This window comes from Pleurodeles waltl, chromosome 4_1 (assembly GCF_031143425.1).
Source record: "Pleurodeles waltl isolate 20211129_DDA chromosome 4_1, aPleWal1.hap1.20221129, whole genome shotgun sequence".
NCBI classification, from domain to species: domain Eukaryota; kingdom Metazoa; phylum Chordata; class Amphibia; order Caudata; family Salamandridae; genus Pleurodeles; species Pleurodeles waltl.
Genome location: NC_090442.1, coordinates 183,763,391 through 183,783,530, shown reverse-complemented (window position 1 = coordinate 183,783,530; position 20,140 = coordinate 183,763,391). Strand labels below are relative to the sequence as shown.

General features: G+C 44.7%; 1 protein-coding gene across 1 annotated transcript in view; it reads right to left on the bottom strand.

The window, feature by feature from the left end:
* The window catches only part of LOC138287528 (zinc finger CCCH-type antiviral protein 1-like), a 118,003-nt gene that overhangs the window by 50,862 nt on the left and 47,001 nt on the right, over positions 1 to 20,140 (bottom strand). Inside the window, exons 4-5 of the mRNA XM_069228002.1 lie at positions 8,321 to 8,597; positions 873 to 941 (exon numbers count right to left, since the gene is read on the bottom strand). Of these exons, the coding sequence (XP_069084103.1) occupies positions 873 to 941; positions 8,321 to 8,597 (346 nt within the window). The remainder of the gene's footprint in view (positions 1 to 872; positions 942 to 8,320; positions 8,598 to 20,140) is intronic.

Genomic DNA, 20,140 nt, shown 5'->3' with positions numbered 1-20,140 from the left:
ACGTGTGACAAGAAATGGCAAGTGCAGCACACACCTCTAAAGTGACCAGGGGCGGACACTCTATTTGGGAGGAAGAGTGTCGTCACTTGCTGCGAGTTAACGAGCCATGATTGAGAGCTTTGACATTGAGTCTAAAGGCATTGTTGGTTTATCACAGTGCCTGTCACGGATTTCAACTTCTCTTCCCTTGCCATCCCCCCTCCGCTATTAAGTGTCACAACCTGAGAGTGAGACCCATCCGAACAGATACTTTTCCACCAATAGGCCATGTGACGAAGCGCCGGAACTGGCGCTGGATGCGACATACCCCGGGAGCACACAGGAAAGCGAAGACGCTAACCCGAAAGAGGCGGGGGACCGCCAGGAGGACCCGGAAGCAATAGAGGTTTTAAACCCCATACACGCAGAAGGCAGCGGGAGTTCGGGAGAGGAAAGGACCAGAAGGAGGATGACAAACGAGACGAACGGAGGAAACGGGACGGCCGGACCAGGGAAAAGACTAGAGAACCTATTATATATATTTTTTTTTAATTGTTTTGATAAATGTTCTCCCTGAGCACCAGATAATAGAAAAAGAAAGAATGTAAGCTCTATAATTCGTAAACCAAAAAGGGAAAAAAGCAAGTCAAGGCAACCAAGTGAATTAAAAGAGAGGGCAAGAGAGAAGACAAAAAGGGCCACAAGACAATCCAGAGTATAAAGAAAAGAGAAGAAAGGAGAAAGAAAAAATAATATTGTGGTACAGAGTCAGCAAAGAGACAGGAAAATACAAAGATCAAAATGAAAAGGGAAAACTAGAAGACTGCAGAGAAAAAAAAGAACTTACAAAGGTCAGAAAGAAAAGGGAAAAGATAAATTAAAACAAAACATACCTGCTAAAGGCCTGTTTTCTGTCTCCTTTTCTCCTAAACGCCTCCATGGTTGGTCGGTGAGACGTACAGCTGAAGGTCAAGAAAGAAGAAAGAACAAACAGAATCAAGAACATGAATATTCCCAGAAGATTTTCAAACATGATCTATGAAAGAAAAGAAAACTCTAGAAAGGAAAAGAGAAACCAACAGTGTAATAAAAGAGAATACAATTTGAAAATAAAAATGTAATAGCCCAAAGTGATACGCCTGAAAGCCTCCATTATTACTATCCTGTCACAGGCCACTAGTGATGAATTTGGTTACCACATTCCATGCTCAGAAGAGGCAGATGTTGTCAGTGCAGATTAGGAGCTATATTATCACAAATTGTAGATGGTGAGTTGAAGGTAATATAGTTTTCTTCTGTTCCTGTGAGTGAGGTGGATGTCAACAATTCCATTGCAAACAGAGAGTATTTGGTTTACACTTGAATGTAAATGTCACAATCAGTGTTTTATATAATACAATGGTTGATTTGTAGAAAATGACAAATCCATTGGGAAGTATATTAAATCCGCAAAATTAATGAAAGATTAGAACAACTGAAGATACCTATGATGGGAGCAACTATAAAAGTAATGAAACAGACATTACTCATTCATGTTCATGTAGTTGCATACACCAGACAACCTCAGCTGTGAGTTATAAAAATAAACAAATGCAGTAGTATGTAAAAAGTACCTTATGGGTATCATTTCCTATGTGCATTTACCATACAATAAATATTTCCTGATAATGTTAGGAAACATGATATTTTTATTGGGTATGAAGATTAAAGTCCCTCATTACATTTCAAGAGAAAACCTTTAGTTTAGCATTGAGCTTAATTGTTTGGCAACAAAATCAAAATATATTGTTGCTGATGCTCTGTTCATAGAAATAAATGTCCAGGCCCTGGAGACCTACTGCTAGTTTCCACAACATTAGTAATAGGTTTGACACTACCTTGGCAACACCACATACTGTTTGCATTAATGTGTTTCATAAGTAGAAACAATTCGGTCAGCTTGACAGCTGCTTAGATCAGTTCGCTCCAGCGCCTCATGTAAGACAATTCATTAAATAAAATCATGGTTTCAGCTGGATATACATGGAGATGATGGAGATGGTTTACCAAGTTCTTGAATCTCCATTTAGAGGTTGTTAAAAATCAGCAAGTGATTGAAGGAACCTATGCACATACATATTTGGTAGAGAATTGACATGGAGTAATTTAAGAGACATTCTCCCTCGTAGATCCACATATAGTGCTGCTGAATGGCCATTAAAAAGTTGAACTATATTGGATAGGACTAAACCCTTGCAGGTGGATAAAACTGGGACAACAGGATTTTGAATATTGGGAACATTGCATTTGTGAGAAAGAGGTGATACCTAAGGAGTGTTGGGAAGAAACTTGAAGAATATGAAGAAGTGGGGGCTGGCAGGGCTTCCCTTAGTTAAGCCAGGTCCAGGCACTCTGAATGCTTGCCACATAATTTCAAGCTGGGTCTGTTTCACAGGTTTGTACTGAAGAGGCGAAACCGCAGGATTCCTAACTCCATATTGTACCGCATGCTGGACCAGCACTTGGGACAAAGCTTGGGCCCATAGGAGTAGAAGTCACACTAGTGCACCATCATCAGCAGCAGCAGCTTCACTGCTTGCCAGGAAGGTGTGGAGGATTGTCGTACAGCTAGGCCCAGCGGTCTATAGTATTCCTGCCATGTTAGCATTCACTATACATGCATTGCATTCTAGGATTTGTGGCCTTTGATCATTTGCACAAAATGAGCACTGGACAATGCTTTGTGTGAACCGTTAGTACTAGGCTCAGCATAAATGCAGTCTGGTGAAAATGAATGGCTATCTCACCCTCATATCAAGATGTCAGGATATTGTAGGTTTGTGATGCACAGGCAGAGTGAAGAGAAGACTTGGGTGGCATGTAGGAGGCTGGCCTGCATTATAGTGGGTACCCTGTGGTACTTACACCTTGTGCCAGGTCCAGTTATCCCTTATTAGTGTAGAAGGGGTGTTTCTAGCAGCTTAGGCTGATAGAGGTAGCTAAAGCAGAGCAGCTTAGGCTGAACTAGGAGACATGCAAAGTTCATGCAATACCACTTATATCATATAGCACTATGGCCCTCATTCTGACCTTGGCGGGCGGCGGAGGCCGCCCGCCAAAGTCCCGCCGTCAGGTTACCGTTCCGCGGTCGAAAGACCGCGGCGGTAATTTTGACTTTCCCGCTGGGCTGGCGGGCGGTCGCCTTCAGACCGCCCGCCAGCCCAGCGGGAAAGAGGCTTCCACGATGAAGCCGGCTCGGAATCGAGCCGGCGGAGTGGAAGCTGTGCGACGGGTGCAGTTGCACCCGTCGCGTATTTCACTGTCTGCGCAGCAGACAGTGAAATACATGTAGGGGCCCTCTTACGGGGGCCCCTGCAATGCCCATGCCAGTGGCATGGGCACTGCAGGGGCCCCCAGGGGCCCCGCGACCCCCCCTACCGCCATCCGGATCCCGGCGGTCGGACCGCCGGGATCTGGATGGCGGTAGGGGGGGTCGGAATCCCCGCGGCGGTGCAGCAAGCTGCGCCGCCGTGGAGGATTCAATGGGGCGGCGGTACACTGGCGGGAGCCCGCCAGTGGTGCCGGTCCGACCGCGGCTTTACCGCCGCGGTCGGAATCCCCATTGGAGCACCGCCGGCCTGTCGGCGGTGCTCCCGCGGTCCTCCGCCCTGGCGGTCTTTGACCGCCAGGGTCAGAATGAGGGCCTATATCATAAGAAACACAATACTCAGAGTTTGGCTAGCAGGATCACAGTGAGACAGTAGAAACACCCTGACATACACTCACAAACAGGCCAAAAGTGGTGGTAACAAGGCTAGAAAGAGGCTAGCTTCTTACAGGGCATAAGAGGAAACTTTTTTGGAAAACAAAAGTGGTCTGCCAGAGACCCTACAGTATATGCTGGAGTTCCCTAACATCAATGTACATACATGTCTTTTGTCATGTCACCCTTCTCTCTCTGGTTCACTCTAATCTCTCTCTCTAGCTGCCCTCTCACCACTGCATCCTCCTCTCTGACTCAACTCCTCTATTGGCCTCCCCTCCTCTCTATGCCTATACCCTTCCTTTATCCTTTCTCCCTCCTCTTTACACATCACTGCCCTCCCTCCTCTCGCCTCACTTCAGCCTGCATCAGCAAGGTAGCATGCCTCCACCTACATGCAGCACACACAGAATTTGTTGATACTGGTACCCTTTCAGCTGACCCACAGTTTGTGCTCTTTCTATTCAGAGCAGCAAACCACAGAGTGTTAGGCAGGTCTCTCATCTTCAGTCTGCACTGAGTCCAACACACATGCTTCATCTGAAGAGCCATTGCGCTCCTTTCGATTGAGTCTCATCGTGGCAGTGAGATAGCTGAACCCTAACACCTTGAGGAAAGGACACTCAGCTCACCCTTCACAAGTGCCTAGGAGATAAATTGTGAATCGGAGACAGGAGCATCTGTCTACATCAGTGTTTCCCAAACTGTGGGTCACGACCCTCTGGTGGGTCGTGAGTGGATTTTTGGTGGATCACGAAAGTCCAAGTGATAAATAGAGATGCCTTTGAATTCTGTGCTTTCTAGTCACATTTGCTGCACTTCAAAGACAGAGGTCAATTGTCAAGATGTGTATTCTGACAAATTGCTGCTTATATTTTTAAAGGAAGGGATTGGTGCTTACAAACGCCTCTCTCTCACTTTGCAGTAATTTTTCTGTGACATAATTCGCCTTACTTGTGTTATAGGAAAGGCTAAAGGGTATCAGTGTTTTGTAACACAAAACAAAATGTAAATACTTGTAAATTAAATGTACGCATTCAGCAGTTAGGAAAGCAAAAATAAAGCACTTTTTTGCAATTCTGAAGTGCGATGGAAACAAAGATTTTAATAGTATAAAAACAAATCAATACACTTTACTTGGTGACGCACAAATGATAACTATTCACTGAAATACGACTTCCACACATCATCATCTGTGGGCAATATAGTTGTATAAGTAAAACTGTATGCCTATGCACGTTTATAGATATTTCAATGGAAAATGTCTGTAAATGAAGGTTTATTCACAGAAACAAATTGCCCAACTCATGTCTATTAAAAATTAGGTGGGTAGTGAAAGTTCGTTGCTACAAAAATTGGGTCGTGGTTCTAAAAAACAATGGGAGGCTTTGGTCTACCCACTAATAACTAGCACGAACTAGTAAGGGTGTAATACTACTGTAAGGACTTATTTTGGGCAATGTTAGAGTCAGTAAAGACAGTAAGGTTCTAAACTTGGGACTTGCAGTTTGCATGTAGGTCTTTGATGCAGGTTCATGACACAATACATTCACCATCATAGTTATTGTGATGTTACAATAGCGTGAAGATAGTGTACAAAGCAGCCTGTTTCTGAACAATGGAGCCAAAACAGATTTACTTTCATACATGTCCTTGTTGTCAATATCTGTGGGGCAAAGGTTTTAACGATCTGTATTTGACTGTCATGTAAGCTACCAATTGATAACAGGGCGAAAACTGCTGGGGTCTACTTTGAAATCGCTTTTTCAGCAGCATATATCTGCTGGTCCAGGATAAGAAGGAAAGCAGGCAGTGACCAAGGCTGGTTATAAATTTCAGAGCTACAAACATTTGACAGAGACTGTGTTTTCAGTGGACAGTATTTAGAAACCAGACATGCCTTGATGAATTTCGAGGCTGTAAGGAAGAGTGGCACAGAAACCAACAAATAGTGAGCGACAGGCAGGCTCCAAGCCCTTTACTGAACACAACAGTGTCTCGCATGCGAGACGCATACGGTAGCGCACGCACTCGCAGGCTCGACCCTAGAACACAACAGTGTCTCGCATGCGAGACGCATACGGTAGCGCACGCACTCGCAGGCTCGACCCTAAAAAAGTTGAAAGCCTTCAGGAGGTAATCATTGATCCCCAAGACATTTCTGTAGCAATTTTCTTTTGTTAATTTCGGGGCCTATTATGATAAAAACAATATGTGTGAGTGTGTTCTGCAAACAAAGGGAAGCACAATCTCTCACAAAATTGTTTGGTGCCGATATGATAAAAACATTGATAAGTGCTCCTTTTCAGATTGTGTGGAAACAATTAATAATACTCACTGTAATGCACAAAAAATAAACACTGAAAACAGAAACCCTACTTATCAATGCTGGCAAGTGACATTTTAAAAGAAATGGAAAAAAAGCATGCTTGGTGTTTTTAAAAAGGGATGTTATCAAATTAAAAAATAGTGTAAGAGTGAGTGGTGCCTTTTGATTTCAGCCTACGTCTCCCCGGGAGCCTGTAACCATGCAAACTTACCTAATTAACATAGTTACCAGCTCTTGCAGTAAGCAGGTGGAATTTGGCAAATGTGCATTGAGTCAGGTGGTGAAAAGGTTTTCTTGTGCCTTTGATAGGTGGCAAATCTCAGTCAATCCTTCTCTTGCAGGTCAAGCCGGTACTAACAAGCTTCTAACATGAATTAACAACCGATTCTTGGGGTCACAGACTACTACAACTTGGCACCTATGCCCAAAGTCCTGACTGCTAATGAAGCCAATTAATGAAAGCTTACTGAGAGAATAAGACACAATGAGGAAGATTTATCAACATTTTGTATCCGGTCTTCTTCACAAAAGTTATGCAAACTGGCATAACATATTTATTTGGAGTATACTTTCTTGTGGAAAACAAGTTTTACGGTCGTTAGTTGCCTGAAAGTATTGCAAATCATCGCGAGGGCGCGCTGCGTGTGTTTTTCTGACACAAAGCCCTACCTATTAACAACAGTAGACAGAATGTTCAGTACACAGAATTTTGCACCCAAAAAAATAACACCTCTTTAAGGAATGCTTTAAGAGGAGAAGGAATATGTTACCCTGTAAGCATCTGTTTGTAGCATGCAGTGATGTACATTCACATGCTTTGCATACTCCTGCCATCTAGTGATGTGTCCGGATGTGTGCAGGTTGTTTTTTTTCAAAGAATTGTTTCATGTCTTGAGGTAGACTGACTCCTCCTCTTACTAATAATGTGCATGGGCATGGACTCCATTGTTAGATTGTTTTCCTGTAGGCGGGTGAGAATAGAGTGTAGAGTAAATGTAAGTAATGAGATGCCCATGTGAATATAAAGTGAACAACTGCAATGGCCACAGGTGTCCGGGGAGGAGGGATGGCGCATGTGAATCTACAGCATTACATGCCACAAACAGATGCTTACAGGGTAAGTAACATATTCCATTCAGGGCACGTGTGGCTGTAGATACACATGCGTTATACAGACTGTAAAGCAGTCCTACTCAGAAGCGGTGACTAACCTATGGATTTTGCAGTTGTCTGAAAAAAGTGTAATTAGCACCGCCTGGCTTGTTGGTGTGCTAGAACATCCACACAATAATGTTTAGTGAAGGTGTGTGGTGTAGACCATGTAGCTGCTCTGCTAATGTCAACTATTGGAATATTTCCTAGGAAAGCCATGGATGATCCTTACTTCCTAGTAGAGAGTGCTCTAAAAGGTGTAGGTAGACTTCTTTTGGCTCTAGCGTTAAATGTTTGGATGCACTGAACTATCTATCCGGCTATACCTGATTTATAGCTTTCCTTTATGGGTGGGGAAAAAGCAACAAGTAATTGTTTAATTTTCCTGAAAGAGGTAGTTCTATCAATGTAGTACATAAGGGTCGTTTTAACATTTAATGTGTGAAAAGAGCCTTTTCGCAATTGAATCTGATTGTGGGAATAAGACCGGCAACTCAATTCATTGGTTGAGGTGAAAATGAGAGGCAACTTTAGGGAGGAATTTGGGGTTGATACAGAGAACCACCCAGTCTCTACGGAGTTGAAAGAAAGGTTCTTACAAGGTTAAATCCTGGAACTCACTAACAAGTCTGAGAGAGAGAGGTAAGAGCAATGAAAAATGTCACCGTCCAAGAGAGGTACTGAAGAGGATATGTATCAGGGGCTTAAACAGAGGGCCCATAAGTCAAGTAAGAACAATGTTAAGGTTCCATGGCCTACGGGCGTCTTTAGACTTCTTCCACCTCAGAGCTAATTTGATTAGGAAGATTATTGAAAGGAAATTGCCTCTGGCCCTCTCACTACTAGGCTTGCAAACCAAAGCAGTGGCTTTTCAACAAGTCGATATTTTCACACCAAAGATGCAGAGACATGTAGCTGCCTTGTTGTTTTGACATTTGCCAAGAGGTTTAAGATCAAAAGAATCCATGATTAAATCCTTTACCTAAATCTAATCCCTTTTTCTGCTTCTTCAAAAAGAATTTCTTTTGAGCAAATTACATTTTAGCAGCTAGTGGGGAACAGATTTAAGCTTACATCAAAGGTTAGTGGTAAAAATGAGATGATTTCTTCAATCAGACCTTTGTTTTTCTTCGGCCGCTCCTCTTTCCAGGGTTCCTTCCGTGCCTCATTGCACTGGTGGATGCGCAGGATCTGGATGTTGTTGATCATCTCCACACTGAGCCTCCGTCCTTTCATCACCTCAATGGCGATGGGGTCCAGAAGGTCGTGTGACCGATTGCACCTGAAGTAGCGGCACTGCCCCCTGGCAAAGTATTGGCAGACATGCAGCCTGCTGCATTCCTCTCCCTTGGGGCAGGGCGTGTCATTCTTGCCACCCTTGTAATCATGGCATACCTTAATTGGAGATTTTAAAAAAAGATACATAAAATTTTAGAAGTTTAGAAAATGTGTAAACTTTAGTTTTGTGTTTTTCCTATGCAGGCTTTCAAAACTAAGAAGTGAAATTTTTGAGCCATTAGGCTTTAACCTCACTTAAACCAGGAAATCAAATGTATTTACTTATTTAAGTTACTAGGCATATTCATATTGCTGAGACCTAGAGTATTCTTAACACTCAGCATTGTGTCTGCTGGAGCAATCCAATAAACTGATTATTGTTATGGTGTTTTGTTGTTTTTTAGCAAACCACTACATGGCTCCCTAAGTCTACCCTACATCACTTTATGGATGTGCTGGCTCTGCATTCCTGCCCACTTATCAAAATATGTGTTCTTCATTCCTCTGTCTTACTTGGATTGTTTCCACTTTTCTTTTCTAATTTTGGTTTTCTTCCACATCCGTTTTCCTTTCTTCATCACTGCTCCTCTTTATCATGATTTGCAGTCTCTTCTATCTCTCTTCCCCTTTCACAAATCACTCCTCTGTTTATGTAACATATTCTTGGCTCTATGGTTTTCTTATGTTTCCTCTTTCATTTTCCATTCTGTGCTGTATGACTTGCATCTTATCCTTTTTAGTGAATGTTTTTTCCTATGTTCCTGTGGTTATGCGGTTAGAATATGTGTTGCTAAAGTTTTCTTGATTGTTTTCTTCTATTTTGTTTCTTTAATTAGCCTGTGCCATTGTGGCTTACCAGATGCCTCTACAGTCTAGCCCTGCTTCTGTAATTTTCTTTTTTTTGGTGGAGTATTTTTGTATTTTTTAAGTATGTATACAATTCAGAGAGGGAAAATAGTTTGAAGAGTGGATAATGGCAAAACTATCAAGGAGGGAAATTAGTCCATACATGTTGACCAAGGGAAGAGGGGGTGAGGTTGGATCAGTGTAATTAGGGGAAAGGGCATTTTGATAAGGGAGCATGAGTTATTATGGTGGTGCACTCAAAGTGTTTGATGAGGATAATAAGAAGCATTACATGACAATCAGATGATAAAATATATAGCTTGATAAACTTTGTGTTCTGGATGACATTTTTTAAGTTACTATCTAAAGGTGGTTTGGTTTCCTCCTCCGTGTATTGCAAGTCAACTTTCTTCTGGAGAGTGGGGCTGTAATTCAGGACAATATCTCGAGTTTGGCGGGTGTCCTATTGTCTACCAGGGTGGACCCAGGTGGACTACTCTACTTATTTAGGGATCTCCACCTGCCTGGTGGAGATCTCTTTGCCTTAAAAGAAGCTCTGCCACTGAAGTTATCCAGAATGCACTAAAAGGCTTCTAAGCACCCGCCGTATTTCATGTGGCCGCTCAGCAAACTTTTTTGTTTTAGAAAAACTAACTCCTGAAGAGAAAATTTGTTTTTGTAAAACAAAATACTAATTTATTTGTAAAACAAAATACTAATGACACTGACACCCCAGGATTTTTCTTTCAGGGAGTGGAGATCAGCATGTTTTCTCTTCAGGCCCTCCAGGCTTTCCCTGGGTGTCCTGAACAGAAAAAAAGTACATTAGACCATCCACTCTAAATATGGAGGACAGTCTGTTGTACTTTCACTGAAGGCCCTGAGGTCATTGGGTCACTGGTGTGATTTTTCTACTGCCAGAGTCAGTGCAAGGCATTGCCAGCAAAAACACATCTAACCAACTCTAAATTGACTGGATGGATGTCAGTTTGGCGTACAGTGTACTCCACCACACTTGTGGCGCAAAGGGTACTCCACCACATTTGTGGCACCCAGGCTACTCTGCCACATCTGTGTTGGAGTACCTTGTCCATCAAACTAAATGATGCCCTTAGTCTCTTTGAAGTTCGGAGCTACATTCCTATTCTCTATTCTGTGTGTTTGACAGATGGTGTTCTACCACTTAGTAATAGCAAGGCAATATAATTAATGCATCTAGGAGTTCTATTTTTTGAAATAGGTGTATTTTAATCAAGTTTTTATCACAAGTGGTACCTAACCAAGTCTCTGTTGCCTGGAATGATGCTATTTAAGATTTTCTTGGAAATACATTACCACCTTAGTTTACTTGTCGTTCTACAGCTTGGCTATGCTGCCATGTATCCTATTTCCGTCTCTGTATTTTGTTCTCCTATGTTGTTTTGTCCATGCCTGTGGTCTCTTGTTTCTCTACAGCTTTTGTCTGTGTTATCTCATCAATCTGTCTATAAAGAACGAACCATGTTGGAATGTTTTTCCAATGCAGCCCAATAACAGAATGGAATGGTGTGGAAGAGCACCCAGAAACAATGGACAAATGGGTGGAAGAGGCTGATTTAGCATGGGGAGAAAAGTAATTAAAAATATTTATAAAATAAGAAAACAGGGAGCAGGAGGAACAATGGACGAGCGATGCGGTAGAGAAAGCAGAAAGAGAGAGCCAGGGGTCCAGAATTGGTAGGAAGAGTACACAGACAGGAAAAGAGCAAGGAAAGAAGAAAAAAGGGCCTTCTCAAAAAAGTAGTGGAGGAATACAAATCGTCCAATCAAAAATAATGTAAAGCAGCAAAGCTAACACAGGAGCAAAGAAAGGTATTGAGCGGCCAGTAACACTCTGCAGCTGCAAGGCCCTCTAAATAAAGTTAAATAAATAAAGTAAAAATAAAAAAGGGACTGTGATAGAAAGTGGGTGCGGCAGACTAGGAAGCAGTGAATGAGTGTGCCGGAGCGGGGATTTTTCCATCTCATATGTCGGGTATAATTATCATATGAATACCACCATTGGACATATGTACCTTTGTTAGTCAACAAGGAGAGTGGATAAGGACCTATCATTTATATTAATTATCATAAACAGTGAAGACCAATTGGGACTCCACAGGAAACGATAAAGCCAAATAAAATGAGTTTTAAGGATTGAACTCAACTGCCTCCTGCTCAACACATGATCACACAATTACTCTGCAAGCATGCTACTGAGGTCTGGGACATCATCACTACCCTCACCCCCAATGTCATATTCCTCACCGAGACCTGGCTCACCCCCACATCCACTCCTAGCATCGCAGCAGTGACACTGGACAGTTACAAGGTAACACACCAGGGTGGTAACAACAAACATGGAGGTGGAATAGCCACCATCCAATCATCCACAAAGGAACCATACACTGCACCACTACCATGGATGACACCACCCTGATCATGGAACAACTCAGTTTTAAACTCCTAACAGATGGCAAATCCACCATCAGGGGCACCCTCACCCACAGACCTCCAGGACCTCACCCCAACTCCTGTAACACAATCCCAGACTTCATCACCTCGCTCGCCATAGGATCCAAGGGCTAAATCTCCCTCGGAGACCTTCATTTCCACCTGGATGACCTCAACGACACCAACGTCGCAATCCTCCTCGGAAGTTAGAACACAATGGGCCTCACCCAACTAGTTACCAGCCCCACACACTACACACGACACATGCTCAGCACCATTTTCATGGCCAGCAACAGAGTCAAGTACAGTCATGTCACCGAGCTCACCTAGACAAACCATACTATTGTCCACTTCATTATCAGTAGGCCCCCTGGCATGCCCTTGAACCACCAAGTGCCCTCCACTGCAGAAGGCGCAAAGTGTCAGAGAGTCAATGGACTGACAACCTCAACATTTCCCACCCTGACTATGCACCCAACCTGGATCAGGCTGTCAAGAACTTCACTGACTGAATAAACAGAGTTGTCCCTATAAAGCCCAGCAGAGGCAACAGATGCTCCAAATTAAGACATGGTGTATTTATTCTCTCCTTTGCGCTGGAGCACTTTTAGCAGCCCTGCACGATTGCACACACTATAGTGCAATGGTGTGTGCATTCTCTGAAGCATAAGTTTTGTAATGGAAGGGCAAAAATTATGCTTTAAGGTTCTCCCCACTTTTTATTTGTCTTGTACAAAGCAGCTATTAGTGAGTTCCTAGGCCTGATGCCAAGTCTTGATTGGGATCTCTCTGACCACGCCTCCTCGCACAGCGCTGGACACACGCTGGATGGCATTTTCATCCAGCACAATAATTTTACCAGGCTAGATAACATGGTCTTGGACTGGACAGATCACCACCTGTTGACCTTTAAGGTAGCCGGTACATCATTAGCCACCAAAGCGCCCCTTGCTCCCAGGCTCGGCAAGCCATGGCACAAGGTGGAGGAGGCGAGCCTGGCCAGGGCTCTTAAATCAGGCTGGGATCAGGCAAGAGCACAGGGGTTTCCTAAACTGGAGGCTTTTGAAACTGGGCTTAGAGCGGCTATTGACAAACTGGCGCCCCTGGCCAAACTAGGTCCCAAGCTGGGGCACCCCCCTTCAGCTCCATGGTACTCAGAGGAACTTAACAATTTGCAGAAACTACACCCTAGTCATGAATGTAGATGGCAGGCACATAAGACTGCGATGGAGAGAGGCAAACTCAGGGCCTCCCTGGAGAAATATAAATCAGCTATTAAAAAAGCTAAAACAGAATACTTCTCTCGCAAAACCAGAGAAGCACAGAGTGGGGGAACTCTTCAAAGTGGTCCGAACCCTAACCCACCCGCCCGCCTCTTTTGGTCTGGAGAATTTCCCCACCTTCTGCCAAAGAGTTGCTGACTTTTTCAAGAACAAAATTGTCCAGCTGCATACGAATTTTGCGCAACTCCCCCTGGAAAGGGATGGAGGCGATCTGGAGGGAATCTCGCTCTCAGATTCCAATCCTAAATTGACCAGCTTTTCACCATTATTGGCCAAAAGGATTACCGAACTATTGGCAAGAGTCAAGTCCGGCTCACTGAATGACCCCTGTCCCCCGCGGATACTAAAGTTAGTACCGGACTTGGTTTCAGCTGCCTTGGAACCAGTGTATGCTGACATCCTTGGGGAAGGGTGTATTCCCCCCCCCCCGCCTTGAAGGAATCCATTGTGATCCCTCTTTCACAGAAACCAGGCAGGGAATCTAACGATTTAAAAAATCTATAAACAATCTCCCTATTACCCACCACGGCCAAGATTTTGGAAAAACATCTTAATACTGAATTGGCTGATTTTCTACAGGCCAATGGAGGATTTGATCCCTCTCAACACGGGTTCCGACAAGCTCATAGCACGGAATCCGCTTTGATATCCTCGGCTGATATCATCCACAGAAGAGTGGATCAGAGGGAGGGCACCATCATTGTCCTACTGGATCTTTCCGCGGCGTTTTACACCATATCCCCGCAATTGCTGATCCAGCGTTTGCATCAGGTGGGAGTTAGAGATAGGGCACTTGACATTCTCAAGTCTTTTCTTACAAATAGATTAATCACAGTGTCCTGCGGAGATTACAGGGCTATTTCATTTCAACTACCGTGTGGGGTTCCACAGGGGTCCTCGCTCAACCCTACTCGGTTTAATCTTTACGTGGCGTGACTGGCTAGATTTGTGTGTTCATTCGGCTTTCAAGTAGTGTCTTACGCGGACGATACTCAGTTGATTGTTCCGGTCTCTCAAAATTGGGAGGAGGTGGCAGACAGATTCTATGAGAGAGATCAGCAGCTGGATGAGCAGCAATTGGCTCAAACTTAATGGGGAAAAGAAAAAAAAAAAAAATTTCGCCGTAGACACTAAATTATGGAGCCCCCGCTGGTAGCCAGAGTCCTGAAGTGAGTGCCCAGCTCTGTGCTCCTTGGCCAGAAACTTGGACATTGTGCTTGACAGATCTCTTTCATTTGAGCAACAAGTTAACCAGACGGTTAAATGTTGTTACTGGGCATTGAGAATGCTTAAGAAAATGTTTCCCTTTATTCAGGAAGACCTGAAAATTGTGGTTGTCCTGGCGCTTGTGATGTCTAAACTGGATTACTGCAATGCCTTTATGTTAAATATTAGCAAGTCCGCACTCCATAGGCTACAGCTTATTCAGAATGCGGTGGCCCCTTTGGTCCTAGATCTACCACGCTCTGCATCAGCCAGCAAGGGACTTAGACAACTCCACTGGCTTCGGTAGAAAAACGGATTAAGTTTAAGACACTCTGCTTAACCTATAAGGCCAACCATCAGGATGGCTGCGATTATCTAAGTTTGGCTTTGCAGCCCTACCAGCCCGCCCGGCTGCTTAGATCGTCTTCTCTGCAGTTCATCTCTGTGCATCGCTGCCACATGGTGAGATGGGGGGACAGCCTTCTCGGTGGGGGCAGCCAGACTCTGGAACGTGCTCCCTCCTGCTATCAGGCGGGTAGAGTCATACTTTCATTTCAGAAAGCAATTGAAAACTTGGCTGTTCTCCCATTAGGGAGGCGATGACCATAGAACGGTCACGGCGACGGTTTCCTTTCTGTTTTTTATCCTGGTGACTCGCCGGTTCTCCTCAGCGCTTCGATGCTACGGCCGGAAGGCGCTTTACAAATACCTTACAATACAATACAAATGCACAGTTAGAAAAACAAGGAGAAATTAAAGCATTTCTCCTTGTTACACCTGCCTTGAGGAGACGTAAGACTTTGGCACAAATTCCTGTCTACCAATGTTTGTAGATAGGGATTTGTGTCAAAACTCATGGGTGGTTGCATGGGAATGCCTATTCAGGACCCGTGAAAAGTACCCTTGATGCAAAGCAGTGTAAACAGCAATGCTGTGTTACTTTGGGATACTATTCAATGCAAATCCTGGTTTGCATCAGATAGTAAACCCCACCTCATCTTTTTGGGCTGGGTTTCTATTACAAAAGTGATGCAATGCAGTGCAAAGGGTTATTAAACCTTGGCCTCAGTGTCAGTAAGTATGAGTGAGTGCAAATCAGTTAGAGTAAGAATTAATGCAAGTGAGTCAGTGAGAATGAATAAGAATGAGTGTAAAGAGGTGTGAATGTGTGAGTGAGAGAATGAATATGAGTGAGAGAATGGGAGTGTGAGCGAGAATGGGATGTGATGTTTGCAAGAGTTTGCCACTGGCCCAGGCATACTGGAGGTAATTATTGCCTTACAGAGATACAAAGGGCTAAATACTAGCACTTGAGTACTTGCACCAATTGTCAGCATGGCAGACACCTGTGACAAAATACTGGCAATAGCACACTGTGGGTAATTCTTGGCATAAAGGTCGCCATTGGTAAAATACTGGTGCTGACATGCTAGAGAAAATTCACAGCCAATAGGGCACCTATGGGAAAAAATACTGACGTACTTGACCGAATTCTTGGCATCTGGACACCAGTGGCACAAGGCTGGTACTAGCACAATGGAGGTAATTATTGGCATTGGGGTGAGCTACCTGGCATATGGGAAGGTGGCAACCATGACGATGCTGGTCCTCACATACTGTGGCAATTTTAAAAATAAAAGTGTCCTATGGTACATGACTGTATCTCATTTTTCGGATAAGGGAGCACCCATGGAATATGAGGGCATCCATGACAAAATGCTGGTCCTCGCACAATGGAACTGTTTTTTACGAATGAGGGATAACACACTTCATTTTGGAAAAAAATGAGTAAACTCCTGGGGAATGTCGGATTTGATTGGCTTCGCACACCAAGAAAAGGTATGAATATTCAATAAGTGCACTTGCAGCACCTGTGGGATTTGGCAAATTTACATGAAAATTTGGCTTTAAAGTGTACTATTTCATCCCATTTTTTGCAAATTTGCTTCAGAGAGAGAAACCTCCTAGAAGAGGTCTGGATTACTTACTTTGTTCGCTCACTACAATTCAGGGCAAGCATTATGTAAGGAAATGCCTCCTTGGCATGGTTGCCCCCTGACTTTTTGCCTTTGCTGATGCTATGTTTACAATTGAAAGTGTGCTGAGGCCTGCTAACCAGGCCCCAGCACCAGTGTTCTTTCCCTAACCTGTACTTTTGTATCCACAATTGGCAGACCCTGGCATCCAGATAAGTCCCTTGTAACTGGTACTGCTAGTACCAAGGGCCCTGATGCCAAGGAAGGTCTCTAAGGGCTGCAGCATGTCTTATGCCACCCTGGAGACCTCTCACTCAGCACAGACACACTGCTTGCCAGCTTGTGTGTGCTAGTGAGAACAAAACGAGTAAGTCGACATGGCACTCCCCTCAGGATACCATGCCAGCCTCTCACTGCCTATGCAAGTATAGGTCAGTCACCCCTCTAGCAGGCCTTACAGCCCTAAGGCAGGGTGCACTATACCATAGGTGAGGGTACCAGTGCATGAGCATGGTACCCCTACAGTGTCTAAACAAAACCTTAGACATTGTAAGTGCAGGGTAGCCATAATAGTATATGGTCTGGGAGTTTGTCAAACACGAACTCCACAGCACCATAATGGCTACACTGAAAACTGGGAAGTTTGGTATCAAACTTCTCAGCACAATAAATGCACACTGATGCCAGTGTACATTTTTATTGCAAAATACACCCCAGAGGGCACCATAGAGGTGCCCCCTGAAACTTAACCGACTGTCTGTGTAGGCTGACTAGTTCCAGCAGCCTGCCACACTAGAGACATGTTGCTGGCCCCATGGGGAGAGTGCCTTTGTCACTCTGAGGCCAGTAACAAAGCCTGCACTGGGTGGAGATGCTAACACCTCCCCCAGGCAGGAGCTGTAACACCTGGCGGTGAGCCTCAAAGGCTCACCCCTTTGTCACAGCACCGCAGGACACTCCAGCTAGTGGAGTTGCCCGCCCCCTCCGGCCCCGGCCCCCACTTTTGGCGGCAAGGCCGGAGAAAATAATGAGAATAACAAGGAGGAGTCACTGGCCAGTCAGGACAGCCCCTAAGGTGTCCTGAGCTGAGGTGACTTTAACTTTTAGAAATCCTCCATCTTGCAGATGGAGGATTCCCCCAATAGGATTAGGGATGTGACCCCCTCCCCTTGGGAGGAGGCACAACGAGGGTGTACTCACCCTCAGGGCTAGTAGCCATTGGCTACTAACCCCCCAGACCTAAACACGCCCTTAAATTTAGTATTTAAGGGCTTCCCTGAACCTAAGATTTTAGATTCCTGCAACAACAACAAGAAGGACTGCCTAGCTGAAAACCCCTGCAGAGGAAGACCAGAAGACAACAACTGCCTTGGCTCCAGAAACTCACCGGCCTGTCTCCTGCCTTCCAAAGAACTCTGCTCCAGCGACGCCTTCCAAAGGGACCAGCGACCTCTGCATCCTCTGAGGACTGCCCTGCTTCGACGACGACAAGAAACTCCCGAGGACAGCGGACCTTCTCCAAAAAGACTGCAACTTTATCCAAAGGAGCAGCGTTAAAGAACCCTGCAATCTCCCCGCAAGAAGCGTGAGACTTGCAACACTGCACCCGGCGACCCCGACTCGGCTGGTGGAGAACCAACACCTCAGGGAGGACCCCCGGACTACTCTACGACTGTGAGTACCAAAACCTGTCCCCCCTGAGTCCCCACAGCGCCGCCTGCAGAGGGAATCCCGAGGCTTCCCCTGACCGCGACTCCCTGAAACCTAAGTCCCGACGCCTGGAAAAGACCCTGCACCCGCAGCCCCCAGGACCTGAAGGACCGGACTTTCACTGCAGAAGTGACCCCCAGGAGTCCCTCTCCCTTGCCCAAGTGGAGGTTTCCCCGAGGAAGCCCCCGCTTGCCTGCCTGCAGCGCTGAAGAGATCCCTTGATCTCTCATTGACTTTCATTGCGAACCCGACGCTTGTTCTAACACTGCACCCGGCCGCCCCCGCGCCGCTGAGGGTGAAATTTCTGCGTGGGCTTGTGTCCCACCCGGTGCCCTACAAAACCCCCCTGGTCTGCCCTCCGAAGATGCGGGTACTTACCTGCAAGCAGACCGGAACCGGGGCACCCCCCTCTCTCCATTGAAGCCTATGCGTTTTGGGCACCACTTTGAACTCTGCACCTGACCGGCCCTGAGCTGCTGGTGTGGTAACTTTGGGGTTGCTCTGAACCCCCAACGGTGGGCTACCTTGGACCAAGAACTGAACCCTGTAAGTGGCGTACTTACCTGGTAAAACTAACAAAAACTTACCTCCCCCAGGAACTGTGAAAATTGCAGTGTCCACTTTTGAAATAGCTATTTGTGAATAACTTGAAAAGTATACATGCAATTGAAATGATTCAAAGTTCCTAATGTACTTACCTGCAATACCTTTCAAACAAGATATCACATGTTAAATTTGAACCTGTGGTTCTTAAAATAAACTAAGAAAAGATATTTTTCTATAACAAAACCTATTGGCTGGATTTGTCTCTGAGTGTGTGTACCTCATTTATTGTCTATGTGTATGTACAACAAATGCTTAACACTACTCCTTGGATAAGCCTACTGCTCGACCACACTACCACAAAATAGAGCATTAGTATTATCTCTTTTTACCACTATTTTACCTCTAAGGGGAACCCTTGGACTCTGTGCATGCTATTCCTTACTTTGAAATAGCACATACAGAGCCAACTTCCTACATTGGTGGATCAGCGGTGGGGTACAAGACTTTGCATTTGCTGGACTACTCAGCCAATACCTGATCACACGACAAATTCCAAAATTGTCATTAGAAATTGATTTTTGCAATTTGAAAAGTTTTCTAAATTCTTTAAAGTCCTGCTAGGGCCTTGTGTTAGTCCCTGTTAGCATTTCTTTTAGAGTTGAAAAGTTTGTTAAAAGTTTGAATTAGAACCTAGAACTAGTTTTAGATTCTTAAAAAGTATTCCAACTTTTAGAAGCATAATGTCTAGCACAGATGTGAATGTGGTGGAACTCGACACCACACCTTACCTCCATCTACAGATGAGAGAGCTAAGGTCACTCTGTAAACTAAAGAAAATAGCAATGGGCTCCAAACCTACCAAAGTACAGCTCCAGGAGCTTTTGGCAGAGTTTGAAAAAGCCAACCCCTCTGAGGATGGCAACACAGAGGATGAAGATAGTGACTTGGAGGGAAATTCCCCCCCTCCAGTCCTACTTAGGGAGAACAGGGCTTCTCAAGCCCTGACTCCACAAATAATAGTCAGAGATGCTGGTTCCCTCACAGGAGGGACCAACAACTCTGAAATCACTGAGGATAACTCCAGTGAAGAGGACATCCAGTTAGCCAGGATGGCCAAAAGATTGGCTTTGGAAAGACAGATCCTAGCCATAGAAAGGGAAAGACAAGAGATGGGCCTAGGACCCATCAATGGTGGCAGCAACATAACTAGGGTCAGAGATTCTCCTGACATGTTGAAAATCCCCAAAGGGATTGTAACTAAATATGAAGATGGTGATGACATCACCAAATGGTTCACAGCTTTTGAGAGGGCTTGTGTAACCAGAAAAGTGAACAGATCTCACTGGGGTGCTCTCCTTTGGGAAATGTTCACAGGAAAGTGTAGGGATAGACTCCTCACACTCTCTGGAAAAGATGCAGAATCTTATGACCTCATGAAGGGTACCCTGATTGAGGGCTTTGGATTCTCCACTGAGGAGTATAGGATTAGATTCAGGGGGGCTCAAAAATCCTCGAGCCAGACCTGGGTTGACTTTGTAGACTACTCAGTAAAAACACTAGATGGTTGGATTCAAGGCAGTGGTGTAAGTAATTATGATGGGCTGTACAATTTATTTGTGAA